Source organism: Solanum lycopersicum, chromosome 8 (genome assembly GCF_036512215.1).
Source record: "Solanum lycopersicum chromosome 8, SLM_r2.1".
NCBI lineage: Eukaryota > Viridiplantae > Streptophyta > Magnoliopsida > Solanales > Solanaceae > Solanum > Solanum lycopersicum.
In genome coordinates, this window is record NC_090807.1 from 64903333 (window position 1) to 64926386 (window position 23054).

The following is a 23054-nucleotide window of genomic DNA, read 5'->3' on the forward strand; positions in this document are numbered from 1 at the left end:
TGGGCCTGTTAGGATTAGAATCGGCCCATTGGACTATTTATGTTGTCCGACATAGGCCCATTTCAAATGCTAAATGTGAAAAGCAGGCCCATATTATGTTTGTTTTATATTCATTTAAAGTCAATTTTATCTGTACTCCCTCCTCGTAATTTAGATATCTTAAATTAAATAAATTTAGAATCACAATAACCAACTTAAGCGTGATATTTCATGTATTTGTTGAAAATTTGTGAAATAGTAAGGTACATTTAATAATTTAGGATGAAGATGGTCTCAAATAATTAAATATTGCTTACTATAATAATATAAAAATATAATTTAAATCTTAGATTTTTAAAAAAGTATCATGACATTCAGTATTCAGTGAGAGAGTAATATATTTATCGAAACTAACTTAAATAATTGTAAACCCAAGTTCTTAAACTAACAAATTCATCTGGTTTATAATTTATGTGTTATATGGACCTTTAAAAAAAAATCTGATTATTATTTACGTAAAAGATCCCAATTTACTTTTTTTTCGATTTTTCATCTAATGTCTGAATATTAAAGCTCACAATTTCAAATTTGTATTATATAGAGCCTCATTTGAGGAAAAGCGTTTTCAAAACTCGAACTCCAAATCTGTTCTTTAGAAAAACAGCTACACAACAATGACCATCTGTCATTGGATTCACAACAACTAACTATTCCTCACAAAATAGAAATGTAAAAAAAAACAGAACAGGAGAGAATACATATGTACACTTTACAAAGCCTATCCAATTTGTCCAAAGAATTGTGGTTGAAAGAAGTGGACAAAAGAAAAAAAAAAATCCATCTAGAAATCCCTTTGTTCTTGACAGAAACAAATCACACACAAAAATGGCACTTAATTCCATCTCATTACTTCCCATAAAATCCATTAACATCTCTTCCTCATCTATTCGTTATTATAAAGTTTTTATTCCTCAAAAATCCTCCAAAATTGTTTGTCAAGTGGAAAAATCAAATTCAAATATAGAAATAAAGAAGTGGAAGGCCATAGTTTCCACTGCATTAGCAGCTGCAGTGATTACATTTAGCTCAAACATGGCTGCTATGGCTGACTTAAATAAGTTTGAGGCAGATACAAGGGGTGAATTTGGTATTGGTTCTGCTGCTCAATTTGGTTCTGCTGACCTAAAGTTAGTTCTTTTTTTTCAATTGCAACCTTTAATTTTTTTATGTTTTTGTGATTTATGATGCGTCTGAAACAGTATTTCTGTTTTTGTTTTGATTTGCAGGAAAACAGTTCATACAAATGAAAACTTCAGGTAACCTATCCTCTGCTATAGGATGATACTATTTGTGTAGATAAGATGTTTAATTGATAACAACAACATACCTAGTGTAGTGCAGTCTGGAGACTACTACCTGAGAAATTGTTTCCAATAAGGTGAATTACTCTGATAAAGAACATAACTTTGAATTCCAAAATCAGTAACTTGACATGGTAAATGTTATAGTAAACAACAACTTCACTTGATTGAAATTTTTATGTCAAATATTTTAGAATGTCTCAGAATGAGGAGACTGATGAATAAGTTGGAATGGAGGGAGCATTTTTTCTATTTTGTTGAATCGGTTTTACGGAACCAGTAGTTTAGCATGAAAACGAAACCAGAAAATGTAAATTGTAAAGTCATTCAACAAGAACTGTAGAACAAGAAGTTTTGTCAGTGCAGACTAGTATTCATGTTCCCATTGGACTTGCTGATACAGAAGAGCCAATTTCACATCTGCTGATATGAGGGAATCGGATTTCAGTGGTTCAACGTTCAATGGTGCATACCTAGAGAAAGCAGTTGCATATAAAGCAAACTTCTCAGGTACTTTTCCATACCTAAAACATAGCAATATACAAGATAGAACTTTAGATATATGAACAAACAAGTGTTATTTGTTGATGGATTATCGTTTTATTCATTGTCAAAGAACGTCATATGAAGATACTGATAAATTCCCTTTAGCTGTTTTACCTCTTCCGTTCCATCAGAAAACTGTGCTAAGATTACACATTAGTTTCTGTAGCTTTTACTCTGGTAGGAGCCATCAATGCCAGAATAACATTTATTGGTGCTGATCCTTTATTCTGTTTTCTCTTTAGAACTTTGCCTTTGCTTTGATTAGTTTTTGTTTCTGATCAGTAAGGTTGGGTTGGCATGCTGGGACATCTTCGTGTAGCCATTGAATCCTCGACAATAGTTTTGTCTACGCATTTTACTCCTATTTCCTTTCCTCCAATCCGCTTGTTAGAGCCCGTAACTTCTGAACTACTCTGTGTGCTTAACGGTGTAAAATTAGCTCCACAACTTGACAGTTCTTGTTTATCTGCACCAGTACCATCATGCCCTACGCTTGTCGGTTTATGAACCGTATTTGCACCAAAATTTAGAGTGTCTTCCTTAGGAGTGAGTAATGTCCTAAAACTGTGAGATAAGCCCTTCTCAGTAGGAGCTGAACTTTCTTGAGACTCAATCTCAGTTTCAATGTGTTCTTCATCATCTTGGGAATCACATGTTGTTTCATTTGCCCGGCCCAATTTGTTAGCTTCTCTGTATTTCAGGTTTTTCTCTGATGCCTCGTTATGTGCTTTCAAGATGTTAAATGCATTCGGAAAATCACGAACTGCAGACACTTTACGTCTTTTTGGAAACAGACAAGGGTACACCAGCAAACATAGCTTGTTTATCAAATGAGGATTTTCCGCATCTTCTAATGCTTTCTCTACAATTGGAACATTTTCAACCATTGGAAAACTGTTATTATCATGCTCCCTACATTCAAACACGCCAATGGCTTCTTTATCCTTGATAGCCTCATCATGGAACTCCAAATCTACATCACATTGTAATACTGCCACTAGTTTGACCGTCACCACAGACTCTTGTTTCTCAAATTCTTCTCCACTCGAGAATGCACCTACCACGGGATCAACTAAACCTCCTTGAGACATAAACTCAATCCTCAAATGTTCGTCAAATTCATCATTTGTTTCTACATCACCAGATTTCCCCGCGCAATGCTCTTGGTATTTCTTGTCAACTACTTCATAACTCTTAAGATCCTTTGGAAAATCACGAAGTGAGGAAACCATACGCCTCTTCGGCTTAATCCTATCACATTCTCTTGTTTTTAACTCATTTACCATATCAACACAATCTCCATCACCCACCTGAAAATTCCGTGTAAGCGTATCTACGACCTTCATCATATCTATATGCTCAGTACTTCCAGACTCATCAACACTTCCTATCTGAGCAATTTGTCCACCATCCTTCTTATACCCTGGAATCTCATAACCTAATGTTGAATCTGCATTTCGTTCACAAACCACAAGCGGCTCACCATATACTAACTTTTCTCCAACCACAACATATCAAATCGCTTAAAGCTCTCTGGAAAACTGCGTACCGCAGCTATCTTTGATCTCTTAAACTTGGACATTATACACTTGGGAGAAATTTTAGCATCTCCTACTAATGATTTCAAGTTCTCCATCCTCAGCTGCTTATTTCAAAAACTCAGTTCAGAATTAATGCAAAAAATTATTACTCCCTCTATTCCAATTTATGTGACACTTTTCGTTTTTCGAGAGTCAAATAGTTTACGTTTGACCAGCAATTTACGAATGAAATCTTCAAATTTTTACAAGTATAATAAGTCACAAATCTCTTAATTCAAAAAGTGTCAAGTAAATTGGGACTGAGGGACTACTATAACCAAAAAAAAATAAAAGTCATAGCGTAATCCATGAGTCTAGAGAAGAACAACAACCAAGAAAGGAGAACCCTAGAAAACACTCAGAAAAAATAGTAAATTAAAGACGGAAAAAGAGATACAAAGTAATTAGTCCAAAATTCAAATTAATGAAACAATAGTAGCAATTTTTTAAAAAAGAAATTAAAGAAAGAGCATTATTACCTGTTCTTAGAAGGTTTTTGTGGAAATTGTTGTTTGGGATTTTGTAGCATTAAGGATTTTATGGTGAGCTGACCGATTTTTACTGAGTTATCACTATACCCTGAATAAAACCCTTCAAATTTTATTATTAACAAATATTTAAATTATAATACAAATATTTTAGCAGCTTGAAAGTGCCCATAATTTAGCTACTATTGGGGTACGTTTTTGTAATATTCACATTTTTATAGTAAATTTAATTGAAAAAGTAAATATTTTTTACTACTAACGTCCTTTAATTAGGCGAATAATATTGAGTGAAAAAAGAGATCGATGTTACAAAACTAACAAGAATCTGCTAGGAGGTGCTCCACTTAATTACACTTATAGGTATATATCCTTTGGCGAAAAATCTACAAAAACACAAAGCTTTAAAGTGTAAGCCATGCTGCCCGGACTCTTAAAAATGTCAACAGATCCATGTCGGATCCTCCAAAAGTATACTTCAACACGGGTGTGGCGACATTTTGAAGAGTCCGAGCAACAGAGAGCGCAAAAGACACTCATACTCATTGAATTCAATCATTTGAACCAACATTTTGGGAGGTTTAATATACTTTAGTATCTCCTTGATGATTGTCTTATCCGGTTCAATAGATGTAGATCTGTTACTACTACTTGCAAAATTTTCTGTTTTTGATTCAAAAATATAGGGTGGTTCATACCATAGATATTGCTAATTTCGGTTTGCTTTGGTCTTTACAGGTGCAGATTTGAGTGACACATTGATGGATCGGATGGTATGCACATTGTAGTGTATGATTCAAATTTAAAGTCGATTTTTAGTCATGACAATTACATCGGCTAAAGATTCTTGCGAAATGATGATCACTTCACTTTCAGAATGTGAAGATAGCTTTGTTTTTTTTCATTTAATGTAGGTACTTAATGAAGCTAATCTCACTAATGCTGTTCTTGTTCGATCTGTTTTGACTCGGAGTGACCTTGGTGGTGCCATCATTGAAGGTGCTGATTTCAGTGATGCTGTTATAGACCTCCTGCAGAAACAGGTAATCCTTGTAACCGCTTCAGATGCAACTTGTCTCCGAGAAATGTGTCTTAATGCTCATGGCCTTGACCAACCTATTTCCCCTTCTTTAACGAGCATGTTGCTGGATCGTCTAACATAATCTTGTGTCTTCGTGTGATAAACATGAGCTTCTTTTGTTATTTACTTCCACAACGTCTCACTATTAGTTATTGTTGTCTCAATCCCACATGTTATGCTTATTTTCAGGCACTTTGCAAGTATGCTAGTGGGACTAACCCCGTGACAGGAGTTAGCACCAGAAAAAGTCTAGGCTGTGGGAATAGTAGACGAAATGCATATGGAAGTCCATCGTCTCCTCTGCTTAGCGCTCCACCTCAGCAGTTGCTCGATCGTGATGGATTTTGTGATTCAGCCACTGGTCTCTGTGAAGCAAGCTGAAAAAAAATGTCCATGTACATAAATATATGAAGAAAGAAAAGAGTTCTGGCATCTCCTTCAAATTATGCGTGCACAGTTTAACTCAGGCAGAAAACATAAGCTACATCTTGAGAATTATTGGTTCAATTATGTTTCAATATGGATGCAAAAGTTTAATTTGAATACAAAATCTTGAAACATCAATATTTGTTGATGTCTTGATGATATATTTGTTTTAAACAATCTTAGTTTTTTGTTGCAGCCATCAGTTTGTTATTGTCAATTGTTTTTGTTTTTTGTGTCAAGGCAGAGGAATTGGAACAATATTAAAACATGTTACCTTGATTGTGTAGATGTGGTCCCAATTGTTTGGATGAAAATGAACATTGAAATTTTACAAAAAAGATAACAATGTGACACAAATGATATCATTGCAGGAAGTAATGATTGTTCATCTTGCACTCTTGTTTTAATGCTTCACATTTTGAACCTTTTGAAAGTTGTTATAGAATGTTGTGTATATTTTGTTCGAACTTTTTAAAAATATCGATAGGTACGTTCTGAATCTTTTGAAAGTAGTGCATTTTAAAGGATTTGATATCAATTGTCTTTTTAACTGAACTACTAAAATTTCTCGAGTGATCTTAATTTTGAGGTTGTTGGTCAAAGTCTTGTGCAATGATTGAAAAACGATCAAATGACTTGCTTGTTTTTTACTTAATTCCTTGTTTTACTATTGCTTTAGCATGCCTTTTGTCAAATTAAAGGAATGTTAAAAGTAGAAAATTGATGTTTCCTTTTTGGGCATCACTTGCTCATCATTTTGACTGCCTCTATTTCTTGTCTTAATAATGAGGCAAAATGAATGGTCCATTCTCTACAATCAAGGTTGAATGAATACAAAAAGACTTACAACAAAGGCAACAATACCAATGAATAGTACAAAAGAGATGGATTTGTAATTAAGTTTGATATTTGCAAAGCACAATTATTGTATAAATAATCATGGAATTTTATTTTGCAATGTCACTTCTACGAATTAAAATGAACTGAGTTAATAAAGTAGAAAAAAATTACAAGAAGTCAAAATTCTACGTCTTTATAGGATAGGACAAGATTTAAAATATATGAGATTAAATAAAGAAAATATATACGAGGAATCAAAGAAAGCATGTTTCAAGATCCTATGGATGCATCAAATAAACTGATGATAATCACTAATTTAATTATAAATTAGTATAATTAACAAAAAAAGTTAGTGGTTGTTAATTAATTAAGACAGTAGATAGAATGAGGGCCAAATTTGTTTTAATTGAGACAGTGATGGTCTGGGATCTAGGGTGTAAAAAGATGTAGAACAATGATGGGACATCACATGGATTTTTAATAATTGAGTCAATGCTAATTTTATTATTAATATTCCATAGTCCTCGAAACAACACAACTAGAGTGCAACAATAATCCTAATAATAATATATTCACACATGACTTGCATGAATGCGCATGGACTGATTTAATTTATTTTCCATCCCTAGTACTAAACAAATGGTAAAACAAATGGTGAATTAGTTTTTCTTCCACCTACCCAATTCAAAAAAGAAAAGAAAAAAAGACTAAGGTCACCGAGCATATAACTTTAGATAGGAAGATTTTGGAGATCATAAATATTATACGTTGTCTCGCTTTTCTATGGATTAGGCTTGGGGTAGTATATCATGCACGTACGTGTTTCTCTTTTAGTATCAGTAGTACTATTACTCTCTATGTCTCAATTTATATAGCACAATTCAAATTTGAAAAGTCAAACAGTTTAATTAAGTTTGACCATAAATTTGGGCATGAAATTTTATAAATTTCTGAAATAAAATTTATATATTTGAAAACTGCATAAAAGACTACTATATATAATTGATGACTCAAAAATATTTAAAAGAAACATGAAAAAACATGTCTTGTTTTTGCAAAATTTGATGTCTTGTGATTTATGTTGCTACCATTTGTGTCTTGTGATTTAGTTATCACATGCCTTTGTTGTTAATTACGGGGGTCATCATCCCTCTAAGAATTAAACGGATTGTACGAGTCGTATTTTTATGAACTAATTTTATCATCGTGCTCATACTCTCTACATCGGAGTGCTTTAGAATGGTTAATTATGAGAGCAACAAAGCACGCTCAATAATGATGTCTGCTCAAAAATTGAGCATTGCTTGAAAGGGAATGTCAAGTTTGAGTTCAATTTCAACCACATCAAAGTAAAAAACCATGATTATTACTACTAAGTTCTATAATAATTAACTGCCTCAAAAAGTAAACAAAAACAAAAACACTTTTTTAGTTTCTTCTTATTGTTATTGCATAATTATGTTATCAAATTGTTCCGTCCTTTTTTCCCTCACTTATCCGCTAAGTTCTTTGAGTATTTAACACCAACTAAAATTTGAATTTCTACATATATATATACAACTACCATCTTCTTCCACCTTATATATAGCCTATAGAATACACAAATTAATACTCCTCTAGGTATTGAGCTTCTACGTACGTAGCAACAAAATCAACGACAACAACATATTCGGTGTACGTAGTCCCACACATTGAGGTCTGAGGATGGTGGAGTGTAGTACGCTAGACCTTACCTCTACCTTAGATCAACAAAATGGCTTTCAATATTCGAAGATGAATTAAGGTGAGCTGAATTATGAATCTTCAAGTGATGACTTAATGGGAATTTAAGTTTTAAATATAGTTATCTAGATTTATTATTCATTTGTATTGATTTATTTAATATGAGGTATTCTTGAACTTCAAGGTAGGGCAAACAAGAAGGTTTTGGTTAATCTAGAGGATTTGTTTTAACTACTTAGTTTTAATTATGCTTTGCAGTTAGAAACTTTCTTATTAATTCACGATCCTGGTAATTAAAAACAATAGAAATGGTGCACTACTCTTTTACTTGATGTGTAAATTTCTTTTTGATAATAGGTCGTAGTTTGAAATATTGTCTGCTTTGATAAATATTGAATCGTATGATCACCTCATTTATAAATTAATAAATAAAAAAATGTTTAAAATGTAAACGATTGTCTTTATCGTAATTTGGAAGTGTTAAGCAGTTTTGCTTCTTATTAAAAAGTGGAATTAACCGCGCATTATTGATATCTTCCATGAGAAGGCTATTCTTTGCATAATAATCACGTTAGCAACTCTATTATATTTATGATTTATTGCTTTATTATTTACTATATAATTTTCTTATGAGTTGTCATGTTTTATCTTCTCATTTTTCCTTTTCATAATTACTTTAGTTTATTATACTTCAATAGAAAAATTCTTAAAAATCAATTTTTTTTAATCTTTATAAGATAAAAATAAGGTCAGCGTACACTCTATTGTGTTATATTACAGTAAGTACATGACTAGCTTGCACAAGGCTAATAATTTAATATGCATAGCTTGCACAAGGCTAATAATTTAATATGCACACATACTAGTACATGTCAAATTAAATGCTTATCTTTAGTCGACACTAACAATAGTTTTGCATTGTTAGATTTACAAGTTTGGATGCAAAATATAGATGTAATTATGAGACTTAAGGTGCATATAAGAGGTTGATAAATTTGATAAATTCAATTATATATGAGTTGTAGGAGTATAGATAATAGGCTTACCCGTAGCTTCCTACGAGTTTTTTTTTTCTTTTTTTACCGTAATTAGTTTAATAAATTTTTAACTTCTTTTTAGTCTAATTAATTGTTTCTTTTTGTTAAATAAGTTTCAACTTATAAAAACATTTTGTGTAATTAGAAATCGAGAACACAGACTTATTAATTACTTAGAAATTCATATCTTCACGATCTTTTTTTTTTTTAATTAGACCAAATGAGAAGTTTTTATTGACAGCATAATCATTTCAATATAAATTAGCTACTTCCATCTGCTAAAAAATAAATCTAATTTTTTTTTAAATAATACCGAAAAAACACTTCAACATTCAGCTGGAGAAAATTAGTTAGTATAAAGTATAAACACAATTATTCTGGAAATTATAGTATCATACTATTATTTTATTTCTTTAGATCGCAATAATTTTTTTGAATATCCGATAAAATTAGAAAAATATTTAAAAAGTAAGACATGATGTACAAATCGAGAAATGATCGAAATTTTTTAAAAAATGTTAGATCTTTAGCCTTGAAATAGTACTATATACATATATTAGAGGTCCTCTATATGTTTTTTGTCCTTTTTTCTTAAATACTAATTTCATTCATTCTTATAGATGAGTACAAATTTTTAAACCTCTAATACATCACGTACCATATTTGAGTTTTATTATGTACATAAACTGACACAATTTATAAGTACATATATCAAATTCAATCATCATCATCATCATATATTTTCTATGATTATATATATTACTTCCATATATTATCAAATTGTGAACTTGAAGCAGATAATGATGCAATTTCTGAACTCATTTCTTGTCCCTTGGTATCACTTTGAAGCTGCATGTTCATTTTTTCAGATGCTGTGGAACTAGAGCAAGCACCATTGTAGCCATCTTGTTGAGTACTTAATTGAGATGCAACAAATTTATCGAGTACTCGCCAGTCGGTCACTTGATCATAGTTGTTGTTGTTATTGTACATTGAGTTGTTGTTGATTGATCCATAGGATGGAGGGATCTTGGGTGACTCTAATTGAGGGAGTTGAAGAAATAATGCATCATTATTATGAGGGTTTTGATGCATATTGTTGTAGGGTAATTGATGATGGTATGAAGGTGTAACATTATAGGGATTTGGAAAATTGTTACGTGGTGGAGAGTCAAAATTAGATGTGAAATTGGAGACTAATTGGTCATCGTTATACCAACATAGTGACTCATGTTGGTATAATTGGTCTCCTTCTCTCCTTATTGATGTTGCTAGTTTTTTCTTGAATACTCTACACACTGCCCAGCCTTCTTCCTGCTAGATCGATTTGAATAATATTAGGATATACATAGAATTTATAATGTTTTATACATTAACAATACAAATAACGACTAATCAGACAGAAAGTAGGTTTCCTAGGTTAAGTTGATCAAGAATATCAAGTTATTTGTGTATCAAGATTGATATGGTAATAACCTCATCAAATTGCAAACAACAAAAGAACAATTGACTAAACTTATATGTTTGATCAAACTATTTTGTGACCATCAATTGGTCAAGCACCTTTTTATAAGTCAGAATCAATTAAAAGTAATAAGTTGGTCAATTCTAAATTATGATTCTACAGTTCTCAAACACTTTTAATTTGACTAATCTTTTTACAATTTTACTCTAAATATCTTTCTGTGATCTTCAGAACATTCCTGCTAAATTATAAATTTTAATTATCTTTGTATATTGATATTTTCATCATTCATTTATACTTTTAAGTGTATAAATGCTTTAAAACTCCTTGTTTTTTATTTAAAGAAAGCTCTAGGGATATTTCAATTATTCTAACATAAAAGTTTTTATCAACACATTTTTATAAAACGTATTAACTAGTAATAATCCTTTCCACAACTTTTATCTAAACATGTAACTTACTCAATAATTATCTACTATATATCACAAGTCAAAATAATTAGGAGCTAGGTTTATCAGATTTCGATTTATTTTTCTATATATGCGATGGTAATAGAAATCTTCCCATGAAAAAAGAATGCTTTAATTTGAGATAGTTCCTAATTATAGATTATAACTACATCGTTACAATAAAAACATAGTTCAATCGATTATGATTATATAACAGATAACTCGTCTGGGATTATTTTTAAGTTTAGAAGACTTGCCTGAATAGTATTGGCATTCTCGTTGGTTTCAAGTCTGTACTCATGCATTATATAATCTGATTTTTGTCCATTTGGTGCTCGACCTTTATAAAATACCAATGTTTTTCTCATTCCAACTAAACATTGCTTACGATAAATAGCCTTATCTCTTCCAGTTGCTTTCCAAAATCCTGCTTTTGTAGCTCTATTTGTTCTAGTACCTGTTGGATACTTCTTGTCTTTATGGCTAAAAAAGTACCATTCATTTTGCTCCTCACTTCCTATCTTGCACAATTCTGAAAAAAAAATAAAATTAAACAAACAAAAATCAGTACAGTCAGATCTCTCTATAACAGTCATCATCTATAACAACATTTCACTATAGCAATCATGTTTACATGTTGTATAGCAACAAAAAGATAGTTGGACATATGATGTAGTTATAGACGGAAATTAGTAGAAGATCACTTTTTTCCTGGCTCTATCGGAAATAGCTTCTCTACATCCAACCCTTCCTAAACCCCAGTTATTGTATTGAAATTTGTTATATTTTTTACATCTAGAATTAACATATACTACAACATATGTCATTGATAATTAATGATGTTATAAACCAAAGCTATGTACCTTGAAGATCCCATGGCTCAATTTTATAAAGATCAATTTCCTTAATGACATCAAGGTCAATTCTTTTTGAAGCAATCTTTTTTCTGAGGTAATAATCAACTAATTCTTCATCCGTAGGGTGAAATCTAAAACCTGGAGGAACATGTGCAAAAGAATTCATCTCTTTTCTTGATCCACAAAATCAAAACCTGCATTCCAATGAATCAAAAACATTATAATATATAATTATATCTCATACTATAAGTTTCAAGAACATGCAAATGTAAGGAAACTATAGAACATTTCACCAATTTTCTTTAGTGAATTTTTTTTTTGATATTGTACATGTGATCACATACTTTAATCCGTTCAAGTGATTAAAAATGTTAAACATCAATTCACTTCATTGTTGAGAAACATATATATCATAACTAAGACGATAATAATACAGAAAATAAGACATGTTACCTGCTATAACTAAATAATGAATATACACACTATTTTTGTATAATCTATGTAAAACCCTAATAAATAAAAAAGATAATCGAACCAACACTAGCTAAATTCTTTCATATCATAAGCAAGAATTTTGTAATTCAGAAATTAATTCCCTAAATTTTAAAAAAAATGTAGATATGCTAAAACAAGACACTAAAAGTAAATGATGTGCGTATAATTTTGTTTTGTCAACTTTGTGGGGGTAAAAGCATGAGAGCCCTAATCACTTGAAGATATGGCTAAAAAAAATACTACTCAAGTTTGCTTTAGCCTTAGGCATGAAACTTGAATGAAACAAGTACCATAAGTATAATGTCTTCTCCACTCATAAAAGTATAATAATATAATGTCTAATCAAAATTATATACCTTTTAATTTGTTTAGATATAACAAATATAAAAACCATATATTAAATCCTCAACAATTAAGTTCAAGAAGCATGCACCAAAATTAATATCTCACCACAAATGCATATAGTAAGAATTTGTCTATCATATTTGTTCATTCTTCAAATAAATTTAATTCGATATCGAAAAAGGAGGAGGAGGAGAAAGAAGAGATGTGTTACATAATATATACTCATCCTTTTTTAAGAAAATAGGATCTAATTAGAGTGAATAAACATTTGATGAAAATTATTACTAAATATTTTGTAAAACATTTACATTATCATGAAAAACTTTCTTCATCCAATTTCTTTTCTTTGTGTGAGTTAAGCTACCTTGATGGACTTTCTCGTTAAAAAATTGAGTTAATATTATTTGTGTTATCAATGACTTACCTATCAGATATTGAACTGATACGTTCTATCGAATTATCTAAAAATGAAAAAAGTGATCAAAGATGAAAAAAGCATATCAAGACAACCTTTGATGATAATTGTAATGATCCTCTAGAGTTTGTTGTTGATCCACAGATCTGCTTCTTAGCTCTTGTACAATATTCTCAGATCAATCAAAGTCACTGTGTAAAAAGATATATAGATTTATATAACTCTCATTCAACTTTACAAAGCTAGTAGACAAAAAGAGAAGCTACCAATTCCTCCTCGGGAATCGAACTCTTTTAACTTTCATAAACCAAAAAAAAAAAAAACTTGTCTCATGGTCCTCTCAACCAAAAAAAAAACTATGATCAGATCCCAAAGTATATATTAAAAGTAGAAAGAAAAAAAATTAATTTCTTCCTTAAAAGGAAAAAAAATGAGGAGCTAGAGAAAATAGGGTTTCACAAAAGAATATGCAAACAAATAAAAACATTCTCTTTTTTTTTCTTCTATAGAAAACAACTATGAGTGTTATATATATATTTTTTGTGTCACCTTATCACTTGATGAAGAAGATAAAGATCATTGTAAAAAGATTTGGAGGCAGAAAAAATGGTGGCTGAGGGTGAAGCACACAAGTTAATTATTTCCACCACCACCACCACCCCACCAATTTTTGATGGAGACTTAAGTTGATTGTTTTTTAGTATATGAAAAAAAAAATGTGGTTTTAGTGTTTTTTGTATGTTTTGTTTGATTAAAGAGATAGAGAATGAAGGTCAAGAAAAATGAGGGCATATATTAGCTAGGCCTTCTTAAAGAGGCAAACATCATCCATACACCATAAGACAACACACCCGACCAAAAAGAGAATGTATTTGTTAATTATTAACTTTGTTTGTTAGCTTATTAAATTGTTGTTGTTGGTGACATAATCATTTAATCAAATAGTTAACATTTTCTTGGTTCAATTATTTAAATATTATGAAGTTCCGATCGATGTCAATAGAGGAGGGTTGTTCAGACCTTATAAGTAGTTTAATGCATATTTATGGATGGGATATTTTCAAACCTTTCAATCGGTAGTCTAATTCATACTATAAAAATCAGTTCAAAGAAAGGAGGACTATTCAAGTCTTATAAGTATTTCAAAAATCTCATCCCTTTATCTATGTGGACCGGGTTCAATTGTCTAGTCTAGTGTGTGCATATTTATGAACTAAGGTCCCTTTCAATAGGTTTGGAGTCGAGGGTATTTCCACCCTCTTCCCTTCAACCGGTCCTTCGAGGGGGACCATATCAAAAGAGTTCGATTCTGATATTATGTTAAATTAGCCTTTGAGCTTAACTTACATTTTTAGAAATTTGTTCAAGATATATAGAAGAGAATCATCCAAGCATTATAAGTAGTTCAGAGATCTCATTCCTTACAAGAAATTAAAGATTAAACATGTATATTGGGATCTCTTCATCTTTTAATCAAAGATTTTGAGTTCGGACTCTAAATATGAAAATTCCTATTCCAAGCGCCACCCTAAAAAATAATATCGTAATACACTATTCAAAATTAATTAAACTCTAATATATATATATATATATCGAGCAGTATTCGGTAATGATATTTTGGTAATGACGTTGGACTTCCTCTTTTCCTTTTGGTACAATTGTAATCATTTGAAAGCTCTAGAATTCTTTTAATTGTCTTCTTCTGTATAAATTTTACATGTTACTGTATTACCTACTGGAAATTAATTTAATTTATATAATACAAAAAAACAGATTCTTGAGTAATTTACACCATTACATATAGGAAATTTATACTCTATATATACAAATATTAAAAGAAAGGGCAATCTGCTAGAGGCACCTTCCTATTCCTTGCGGCAACGTATCCCAGGTTGGCTATCTTTTCTTGTGAAATCCTAGTAGACTCTTGCTTATAGGCGTAAGGAAAATTTCACCGCTTGGACCTAACAACAATCTACTAAAAGTCTTTCGATTCTATTTTTAAAAATAAAAAATAATTTTCTATAAAGTGTCAATAAGTACACTGTTAGTGTAAAATATCTGTAGACCTAACTCCTTAATTTCTCAGTTACACTACTAAAATTCACTATTTTTCGACAAAATTGGTACTGCCTATTTTCATAAATATTTGATTGAATTACGGAGAAAAGAAAAAATATTCAGTGACACAACAATCGAAATTTCACTTCCGGTGGGAACACTTCAAAGAAAATTTATTTATATTTTTTCGGTGAGTTAATTCAATAAAAAAAATACATATATATAAAAAAAAATTATTAATTTGCGATGGTTAAAGTCTCTATTTCTAATAGTGTTAGTGCCATTACGGGCTCTATATCGTTAATTCCTCAAGATAAACAAAAAGTGAACTAATCTTAACCAAAACTAACTATTTGGGAAAAAAAATTCACTGAATTACAATACACTTGAACTTTTTCAGTGCCACAATAATTTAAACAGCATATGACAAAATTTATAAAAATAAAATATATGAACAATTAAGCTTTTTTGTGGGAATTCATTATTATAATAAAATATTAAAACGTAAAATACTCATAAGTCAGCAGCAACCTCACGCGGCCTCTGATTGGTTGGGTCTACAAATTAATAATATTTCTTATTTTTTTTATTTACACAAAGGGATATACCCTACAAAAACCGACCCAATACATATTTGAAAGTGACTCTTCTCCAAATAAATATAAAAAGAAAATACTTATTTTCGCGATTCAATTTATTTGACCTATTTATCGTTATATAATTTGTTTTCAGAAAAATGATTTTTTTCTTTTTTAGTAATTTTTTAATTCTAAGTTTCTACCTGAATTGTTTAAAACTATAAGATTAAAGAATATTTTAGTATATTTGATACATTTTTTATTTAAATTCACGAGATTTAAAAAATTTCTTTAATTTTCTTAAATTTCGTGTCTAATCAAAATAGATCAAACATATAAAAACGAAGAGAATACTAAATACGATTTTTTCTTTTTTTTTAATTGTCATATTATTTAACTTTCAAAAAACTAAAATAACTATAAAGAAACAGAGGGAGTATTTATTTAGCCCTTCAAAAACCCCACACACATAATTTATTGTTTTTCAAAACTCAAATCGTATAAACAATATATTAACTTGATATATTTTATATTAACTTGATATATTATAGACAAGTAAAAAATGTTTCATAAATTAGAACAGAGTAAATTATAACTTTTTTTTTTTGTTAAATATTTTTTTTTAAAAAAATGTTATACATCCAGTTAGGCTGAAAGAGCTTTTAGGAAATGCGTGGGAAAAAAGTATCCCGTGGTAACGGTGGAGAGTGGGTCCCGTTGTAACGGAATGATGGCTATATATTAAAACTTACGTGGTGGCTGTTAATGGCTCGGCGTGGCTTAATCCTTTATCATTAAGCTCACAAACCTCCCTTTGTTTTTCTCCAACAATGACCCACAATCCCTTATTTATCACCGTGTTACGAATTCGAATTTTATATTTACATTGTTAATTAATTATTAATTTTAATAAATTCTTATTAGAAATTTATTTTGTTATAATGTTTTCAACAAGCTAAATTTTATTTGTTGATAGAACATGAGTGATTTGTGTCGTTAACTTTAAAATCGATCTACGGTAACTGAGTAATTCTTTACCTGCTATAATATGATATATCATATTGATTTATTTATAACTTTTAAATTCATTAGTTAATTATAATGCTTCAATTATCTCTCTTTTTAACTTTGTGTGACAAGCGTACATATACATATTATGTTTTTAAAAAAATATGTAATGACAAGTGTAGTGCTTGTGCGTGCCGATTAGGTAACCCAAGCCTTCACTTTTGCAGAGGAAAAGGCCTCTTCTCCGCCAATGGTTGTGGAGAAAGTCTAAATTAAAATAAGGTTTAAGTATAGAAACAAATATCGTTATGGTGCAGTGGTGAGATTGACTCATACTTAATTATTAAAGATGTTGAATTAGAGCTTTAGGTATAAAAAGAATTTGATTTAAAGTGTCACCTTTAAATATGTCCACTAATACATGATCTAAATTTAATTGAGATTTTAATTTGAGATTAAAAAAAATTAAAAAATTAAAGTATAGAAGTGAAGCAAAAGTTAGAGACGTTATACAATGGTCACCAATCTGGCCCACTTACTATGCTTATGTGGCTGCCAAATTCCCAGGTTTAACTTCCACACTTGTAATGCCTTTCTCTCTCTCTCCCTTTTCTTTCTTTTAATGTTGCACGTATTTTTTAAAATAATAATGAATATGTATTAATTTTTTTAAAAATAATGTATCTTTTGAAGAATCTGATACTGATGGTATCAATAGCGAAAAGTATACGAAACTTGTTGTATAAGTGTATTGTTAAATGAGCGAGTAAAGTTTAGTTTGATAAATTAAATTAAGTTGAACTAATAAATATGAGTATTGTCATGTAGATATAAATAATGGATGGTCCGAATCGCGCAACTCTTACCTATTTTTTTTTTTTAAAAATATCTTATTACAACTATTTATAACATGTCAAACGAATAAAATATGTATTTTTTGAAAATATTTGAACAAGGTTTTTAATGAGTCATGAATGAGTTCAACTTTTGAATTGAGTTAGTCAGAATAAGCTAAATTAATAATTGTAAAAGTCATTTACTTTGCCCAAATTAAATTTTGACTAAAATATATCTAAAATATAAAAAATAAAATTGCGTAAAAGTCAAGAAGTGTTAATATTATATATAACATATACATATAAAAATATTTTTATCTAACTACACCCTATAATTTTTAATGAAAAAATATCAATATATCAATGGACACTCGTAAACTATCTCTTTAAAACTATATCTTGCTAGACATAAGTTTGATGGTCCAAAATAAACTATAATGACAAAGAATCAGCTCAAAATAGGGGATATGAATAAGTTAGGCAGATTAATTTTTCACCATCCCATTTCACCCTATGTAATAATAACTCTTTCAACCAAAAGTTAAAAACTACCAGTAAATAGATAACATTTGCCATGAAATGAAACAATGATTTTTACTTTTATGGGCACCACATACAAGGTATATATATATATATGAGTTTACTTTTTACTTTTGTAAGCAAGCTGCATTATAATTTAAAGTATCCCTTTTTATTCTACTTTTCAAGTCTTTTAATTAAATAGTGCAAATTGTTGTTAACTATGAAGTAATTGTCTTAGATTGATTTCTTTTTTTCTTGACTATATATCACACGTACATGCAGTAGTAAAATTATTGAACATCATTGTATATATGTCATGGTGCACTACATGATCAAATAACACCATTTTGGCAAACTTTATTTGTTCTTCTTGAAAAAAAAAGATGATAAGTGCATTTCACAAAAAGCTATTTTTTTTTTACTTTAATCATATTCTTGATTTCTATCATTGTATGTAATACGTAGTCATGTAGCTTTAGCACCATGAAGATTGAAAAATGAATTTGATTATGTAAATATTGACTCTTTTATTCTTTGGTACTATGATGAAACTCTATTTTTCAACACAAGCTAAATTATATATATGCAGCAGCACATCATTTGAGGAGCATAAAATAACTAGGTGTATGATGCAAAAAGAGACAAAGAGTGAAGAGTCAAATGATATCATGGGCTAGCTAAAATGTAGCTATTCAAATCTCATTTGTATGGTAAATTAATTAATTAATGGCAGTATTTCATCGTCAGGATGTCAAGTATGGTTAATAAATACGCGATCTAAGTTGAATTTGAACGAATCAAATTAAAATAGGTTGAATTAGTTAGTAAATGAACAATTATCTAACTCTTTACAAGTTTGAACGAAAATGTGAAACTAGGTCTTACGCCTAACTCACACCCCAAAAGCTAGCTCAAAGGCAGGAGGATTGTCCAAGCCTTATAAGGAGTCCACCCATCTCATTAACCACCGATGTGAGACTTTTGTCATTATTTAACACCCCCACCTCACACCTAATACTTAGCATCTAGTGCATGGACAATTTTAATTTTTGGGGGGCCTCAACATCGGGTGAGGCAGGCCCTGCGCTGATACCATGTGAAATTAGGTCTTAGGCCTAATTCATACACCAAAAGCTAGCTTTTGGGGTGTGAGCTAGGTCCTAATTTTACACGGTATAAACTAAACAACATAGCAAATAACATTTCAACTTGTTCTACTTCTACGACGTTTGTTTTCTTGTAATTTGATTAAAATTTAAATATCAAACAAAAAATTCAGTTTAAACATTTTGAAACAAAAAAAATCTCATGCTGGATTAAGATGAATTCAGTTAATAAATGGTCGATAAGAAGCACTTAAACGGATTAATTAAGAAAAATATAAATTTCATGGACTAATTACTATGAAAATACAAGTTAATTACCTCACGACTAATGTAACCTAATCTATTTTTTTCCCTTTTTCTTTCATAATTAGCCTTTAATTAAGAACAGTTTAAGGTGGAAAGGGAGGGTTTAAAGTTAAGGCATGCTTCAAACTAAGTAATTAGAATGATTCAATTGAGAAACATAGGGTTACTTGTGCAAATTTATCTCAAACAATAAACTTAAATTTACTTTTATTTTTTAAAACATTGTAATTGCGCACCTTAATTTTCAATCATCAAGATTATATATCTTGGTAAAAATAATGATGTAATGGGCATAATTGGATTACAAATTACTTAATAAGTTAATACAAATAATCTTAATAAATTTAGAGGAAAATGATGTGTCTAAAATGGTAGAGCTAGTGGAGCCATCTTTAATGATTGCATAAATAGACACATTATTGTTTTGGCTCCCCACGTTTCAACTTGGAAGAGGCTAGAGCTGGACGAGCACAAATGTGTCAAAAAAAATAAATATACAAATTGCAAAGAAAAAAAAAAGAATTTAAAAGTTCATTTTAATTTCGAACTATGCTTCACTCTTACTCTTTTCTACATAACAAAGTTTACACAAAATTTTGTTATTATTCCTTTTTAGGATAGTTGTTTTGTTTAATAAATATGTTAAGTTTGTCCTTCGTTAACAATTGGAATTAAATGTATTTTAAATGTAAAGATGATAAATTTATTTCATTTCGCATTATTATAGCTAAATAGACCTTCTAAGTTACAGTGTAAAAATCTCTCCTGAGCTAATAAAAATTTTTATGAAAAAACGTTAGACTTTGGTCTAAAATATTATAATTATAAGATGTCAACCTAATACTTTGTTAATTTCAAAGGTTATATGTACTCTTCTTCAAAATTTTAAAAAATTATAGGCAATATCTAAATAGTTAACTAAAACAGTTTAAATCAACTAAATGTTTAATATAATCATCGACGGGCAAAAACTTACACATATATGCTAAGTGTTTACATCAATTAGTCAATATATACATGTCACATATAAATATAGTGTTCTTTTACTCAATCACAATTAATTTACACGTGCCATTACTTTTTCAAAAATATAGTCATGATACATTACATTAATTTGATATAAACACTCTATATAACTAAATTTTTACCCATATACAAATAAAAAGTTACATCGATAATAGTTAAGACTTAAAAGAGGTCATTGTAACAACTTGCCCGTGGTTTAGAATTGAACTGTAATTATTATACCTATAGCATCTAATATAAGGATGATTACAAATATAATTGAAGAATAAGAAGTCAAAAAGTAGAAGAAGAAAAAAAAGTGGAAAATGTGGTTAGTTACCTGCAAATAGTATAAGGACATACTATGGAGTAAAGCTTAGGCAATGTGGAGACACAAGTAGACCATACGTTTCCAAATATATATTCTACGAATTAATTTTCTCATCTTATAATTATTTTAGGGCCAATGACATACATCAACAAATTCGACTCTCTACCAGATTTTTACTATTAATAGGTCACCCCCCTTCCCCCCTATTTACCTTTTGTATATCTGTGTGTAGTGGGGGTGGGGGTGGGGGAGTATTTTATAAGTAGGTCATAGAAAATCTTAACATATATAAGGTTAGAATATAAAGTATATGAAAAAATAATTAATGAAAAAAATTAAATGAAAATGTGAAAAATAAAACAAGAAGTGTATAGACTAAAAAAAAACAAGAAAAAGAAGAGACTTTATCAATTTTGTTTGGTACTTAAAATTATTCTTAAAATATAATCAAAACTCGAAAAGAGTTGCACAAATTATGATATAATTAACTAATAGTTTATCTTGATCTAACTAATTTTAATATATTCTGAAACAATTTCAAACAATGTCGTAGTTTATTTCTTTTTATTTGAAATAAAATAAAAATAACAACTTCAGAAATACATACCTAAATTTCAAACAAAATGATCGAAGTTTATTCAAAAACAACATTATATTTAAATTATCAGATATAATTAAACCAACACAAAATATTAAGTATAATTAACAAAACTAAAATAGAAGACAAGTACTATCATAAAAGAAGCTAATAAATACATTTGTATTTTGTAATAAGTACCATTTATTATAATATATAGAATGAGATCTAAGACTTAGTCATTCCGTTCCCACTCCCTTGAGATTAAAATATTTTATTTATATTTATACAACCTTTGCAATCCAACTTCTTATAATTCGTTGGGTGTGAACACTAATCAAACATGAATAAAACATAAAAAAAAGATCAGATAATAAAGTATTCATTATGGCCTTTTTAAACTATATTAATTTTATTTTTGTACACAAGAATTTCAAACTTATAAGTGCTCATAATGGTATTTTGAAATCCCACCAATATAATACTAAATTAAAAAAATATTACCAAGTCAATATATATTTTTTGTTGTAGCTAGCTACATCATGAAATTGACTATACATTTGTGATGAATATAGCTACGATTATTACACATTTCTGCCTTTTCTATTCTCTGGTCAATTTCATGCTTCAAACTTTTGACCTAATGATGTTATGTATCAACTAATAATCTCTTATATATCTTGTACTATATATTATATATACAACATTCAATTAAAGTTACTAGCAATTCTTAATTAAAGGATAATTAAAACACTAAAAAAGTTCAAGAGTTTTCAACATTAATCATTTGGTTGGTATTTGTACTCGGAACGTATTTTAATCCTTGATTAGCATAGTCAACAAACCTAGTCTCCTACTCCAATAAAATTCACAAAATAGTCAATTTTTCAACATGATGTCCGATGGAATGGCTACTTTTTAAATTTATACAACTTTCAATAGTTTAGAAGATAATTATTTAGATATATTTTAGTTTGCAATATTATGTATCTTATTAGATTTGACGTGTCCAGATAGTTCAGATACATCCAGATGCATGTAGCTCAGGATACATGGGTCAATTTTTCTCTAGATACGTTATATCCAAGCGGATTTACATATATTTGAATACATAACAAATCTCGCTCGTCACCCTCCTCCTATGTATCTAGTATCTCAGATATATGCAAATTACACTAGATACATATAGATACATGTATCTAGGGTGATTCACATATATCTGAGATACATAATAAATCTCGCTTGCCTCCCTCTCCATCTCGTTGGCCTCTCCCCCTATCTTAGTGTATCTGGTAGTAAAAGTATATGTATCTAACTTATCTTTCTCGGTATATGATAGGAAACTCTTAACTAGTGATATAATATGTAATATTTGAAAGTATATGTAATTACATATAAGGTATTAGTACAGTATGTCTAATTATATAATTTTTCATTTCTTAAATTGTTAAACATAATATTAAGATTTGTTTTCATACTCAACCATACGCAGCACAAATTAAAATAAATTAAAGCATGCGTGATACAGTATAGAGGACAAGTGTTCATCAAATATTTGCCAAATTATATAAGTAATATATCATTGTCCCATAAACACCATCATTTAACTCTTGTCCAATTTTATATATTTAGTCACGTGAT

At 29.7% G+C, this 23054-nt stretch overlaps 2 protein-coding genes and 1 long non-coding RNA gene across 5 annotated transcripts; 2 read left to right on the forward strand and 1 right to left on the reverse strand.

The window, feature by feature from the left end:
* The first annotated feature begins 399 nt into the window (after positions 1 to 399).
* Positions 400 to 5653, forward strand: LOC101246554 (thylakoid lumenal protein TL20.3, chloroplastic). Of its 2 annotated transcripts, none has more exons than XM_004245688.5 (6): positions 400 to 1166; positions 1266 to 1295; positions 1744 to 1850; positions 4690 to 4724; positions 4866 to 4994; positions 5222 to 5653. In XM_004245688.5, exons 1-6 carry the CDS (start codon positions 865 to 867, stop codon positions 5411 to 5413), a joined length of 795 nt encoding a protein of 264 aa, XP_004245736.2. In that variant the 5' UTR covers positions 400 to 864; the 3' UTR covers positions 5414 to 5653. The 2 variants fall into 2 exon arrangements, with proteins under 2 accessions (XP_004245736.2, XP_019070897.1); XM_019215352.3 differs by having other exon boundaries at positions 575 to 1166; positions 1707 to 1850.
* Positions 5654 to 7823: 2170 nt separating this feature from the next.
* Positions 7824 to 10355, forward strand: LOC138338085 (uncharacterized). Its single transcript, XR_011211318.1, has 2 exons — positions 7824 to 8081; positions 9927 to 10355. It is a non-coding gene; the product is annotated as an uncharacterized lncRNA (long non-coding RNA).
* On the reverse strand, positions 9689 to 13894 carry LOC101248904 (NAC domain-containing protein 7). 2 transcript variants are annotated; one of them, XM_004246100.5, is made up of 5 exons: positions 13633 to 13894; positions 13179 to 13274; positions 11835 to 12022; positions 11229 to 11503; positions 9689 to 10371 (listed from the first exon to the last, which is right to left on the reverse strand). In XM_004246100.5, exons 3-5 carry the CDS (start codon positions 11992 to 11994, stop codon positions 9817 to 9819), a joined length of 990 nt encoding a protein of 329 aa, XP_004246148.1. In that variant the 5' UTR covers positions 11995 to 12022; positions 13179 to 13274; positions 13633 to 13894; the 3' UTR covers positions 9689 to 9816. The 2 variants fall into 2 exon arrangements, with proteins under 2 accessions (XP_004246148.1, XP_069144716.1); XM_069288615.1 differs by lacking the exon at positions 13633 to 13894 and having other exon boundaries at positions 13179 to 13588.
* Between the last annotated feature and the right edge of the window lie 9160 nt (positions 13895 to 23054).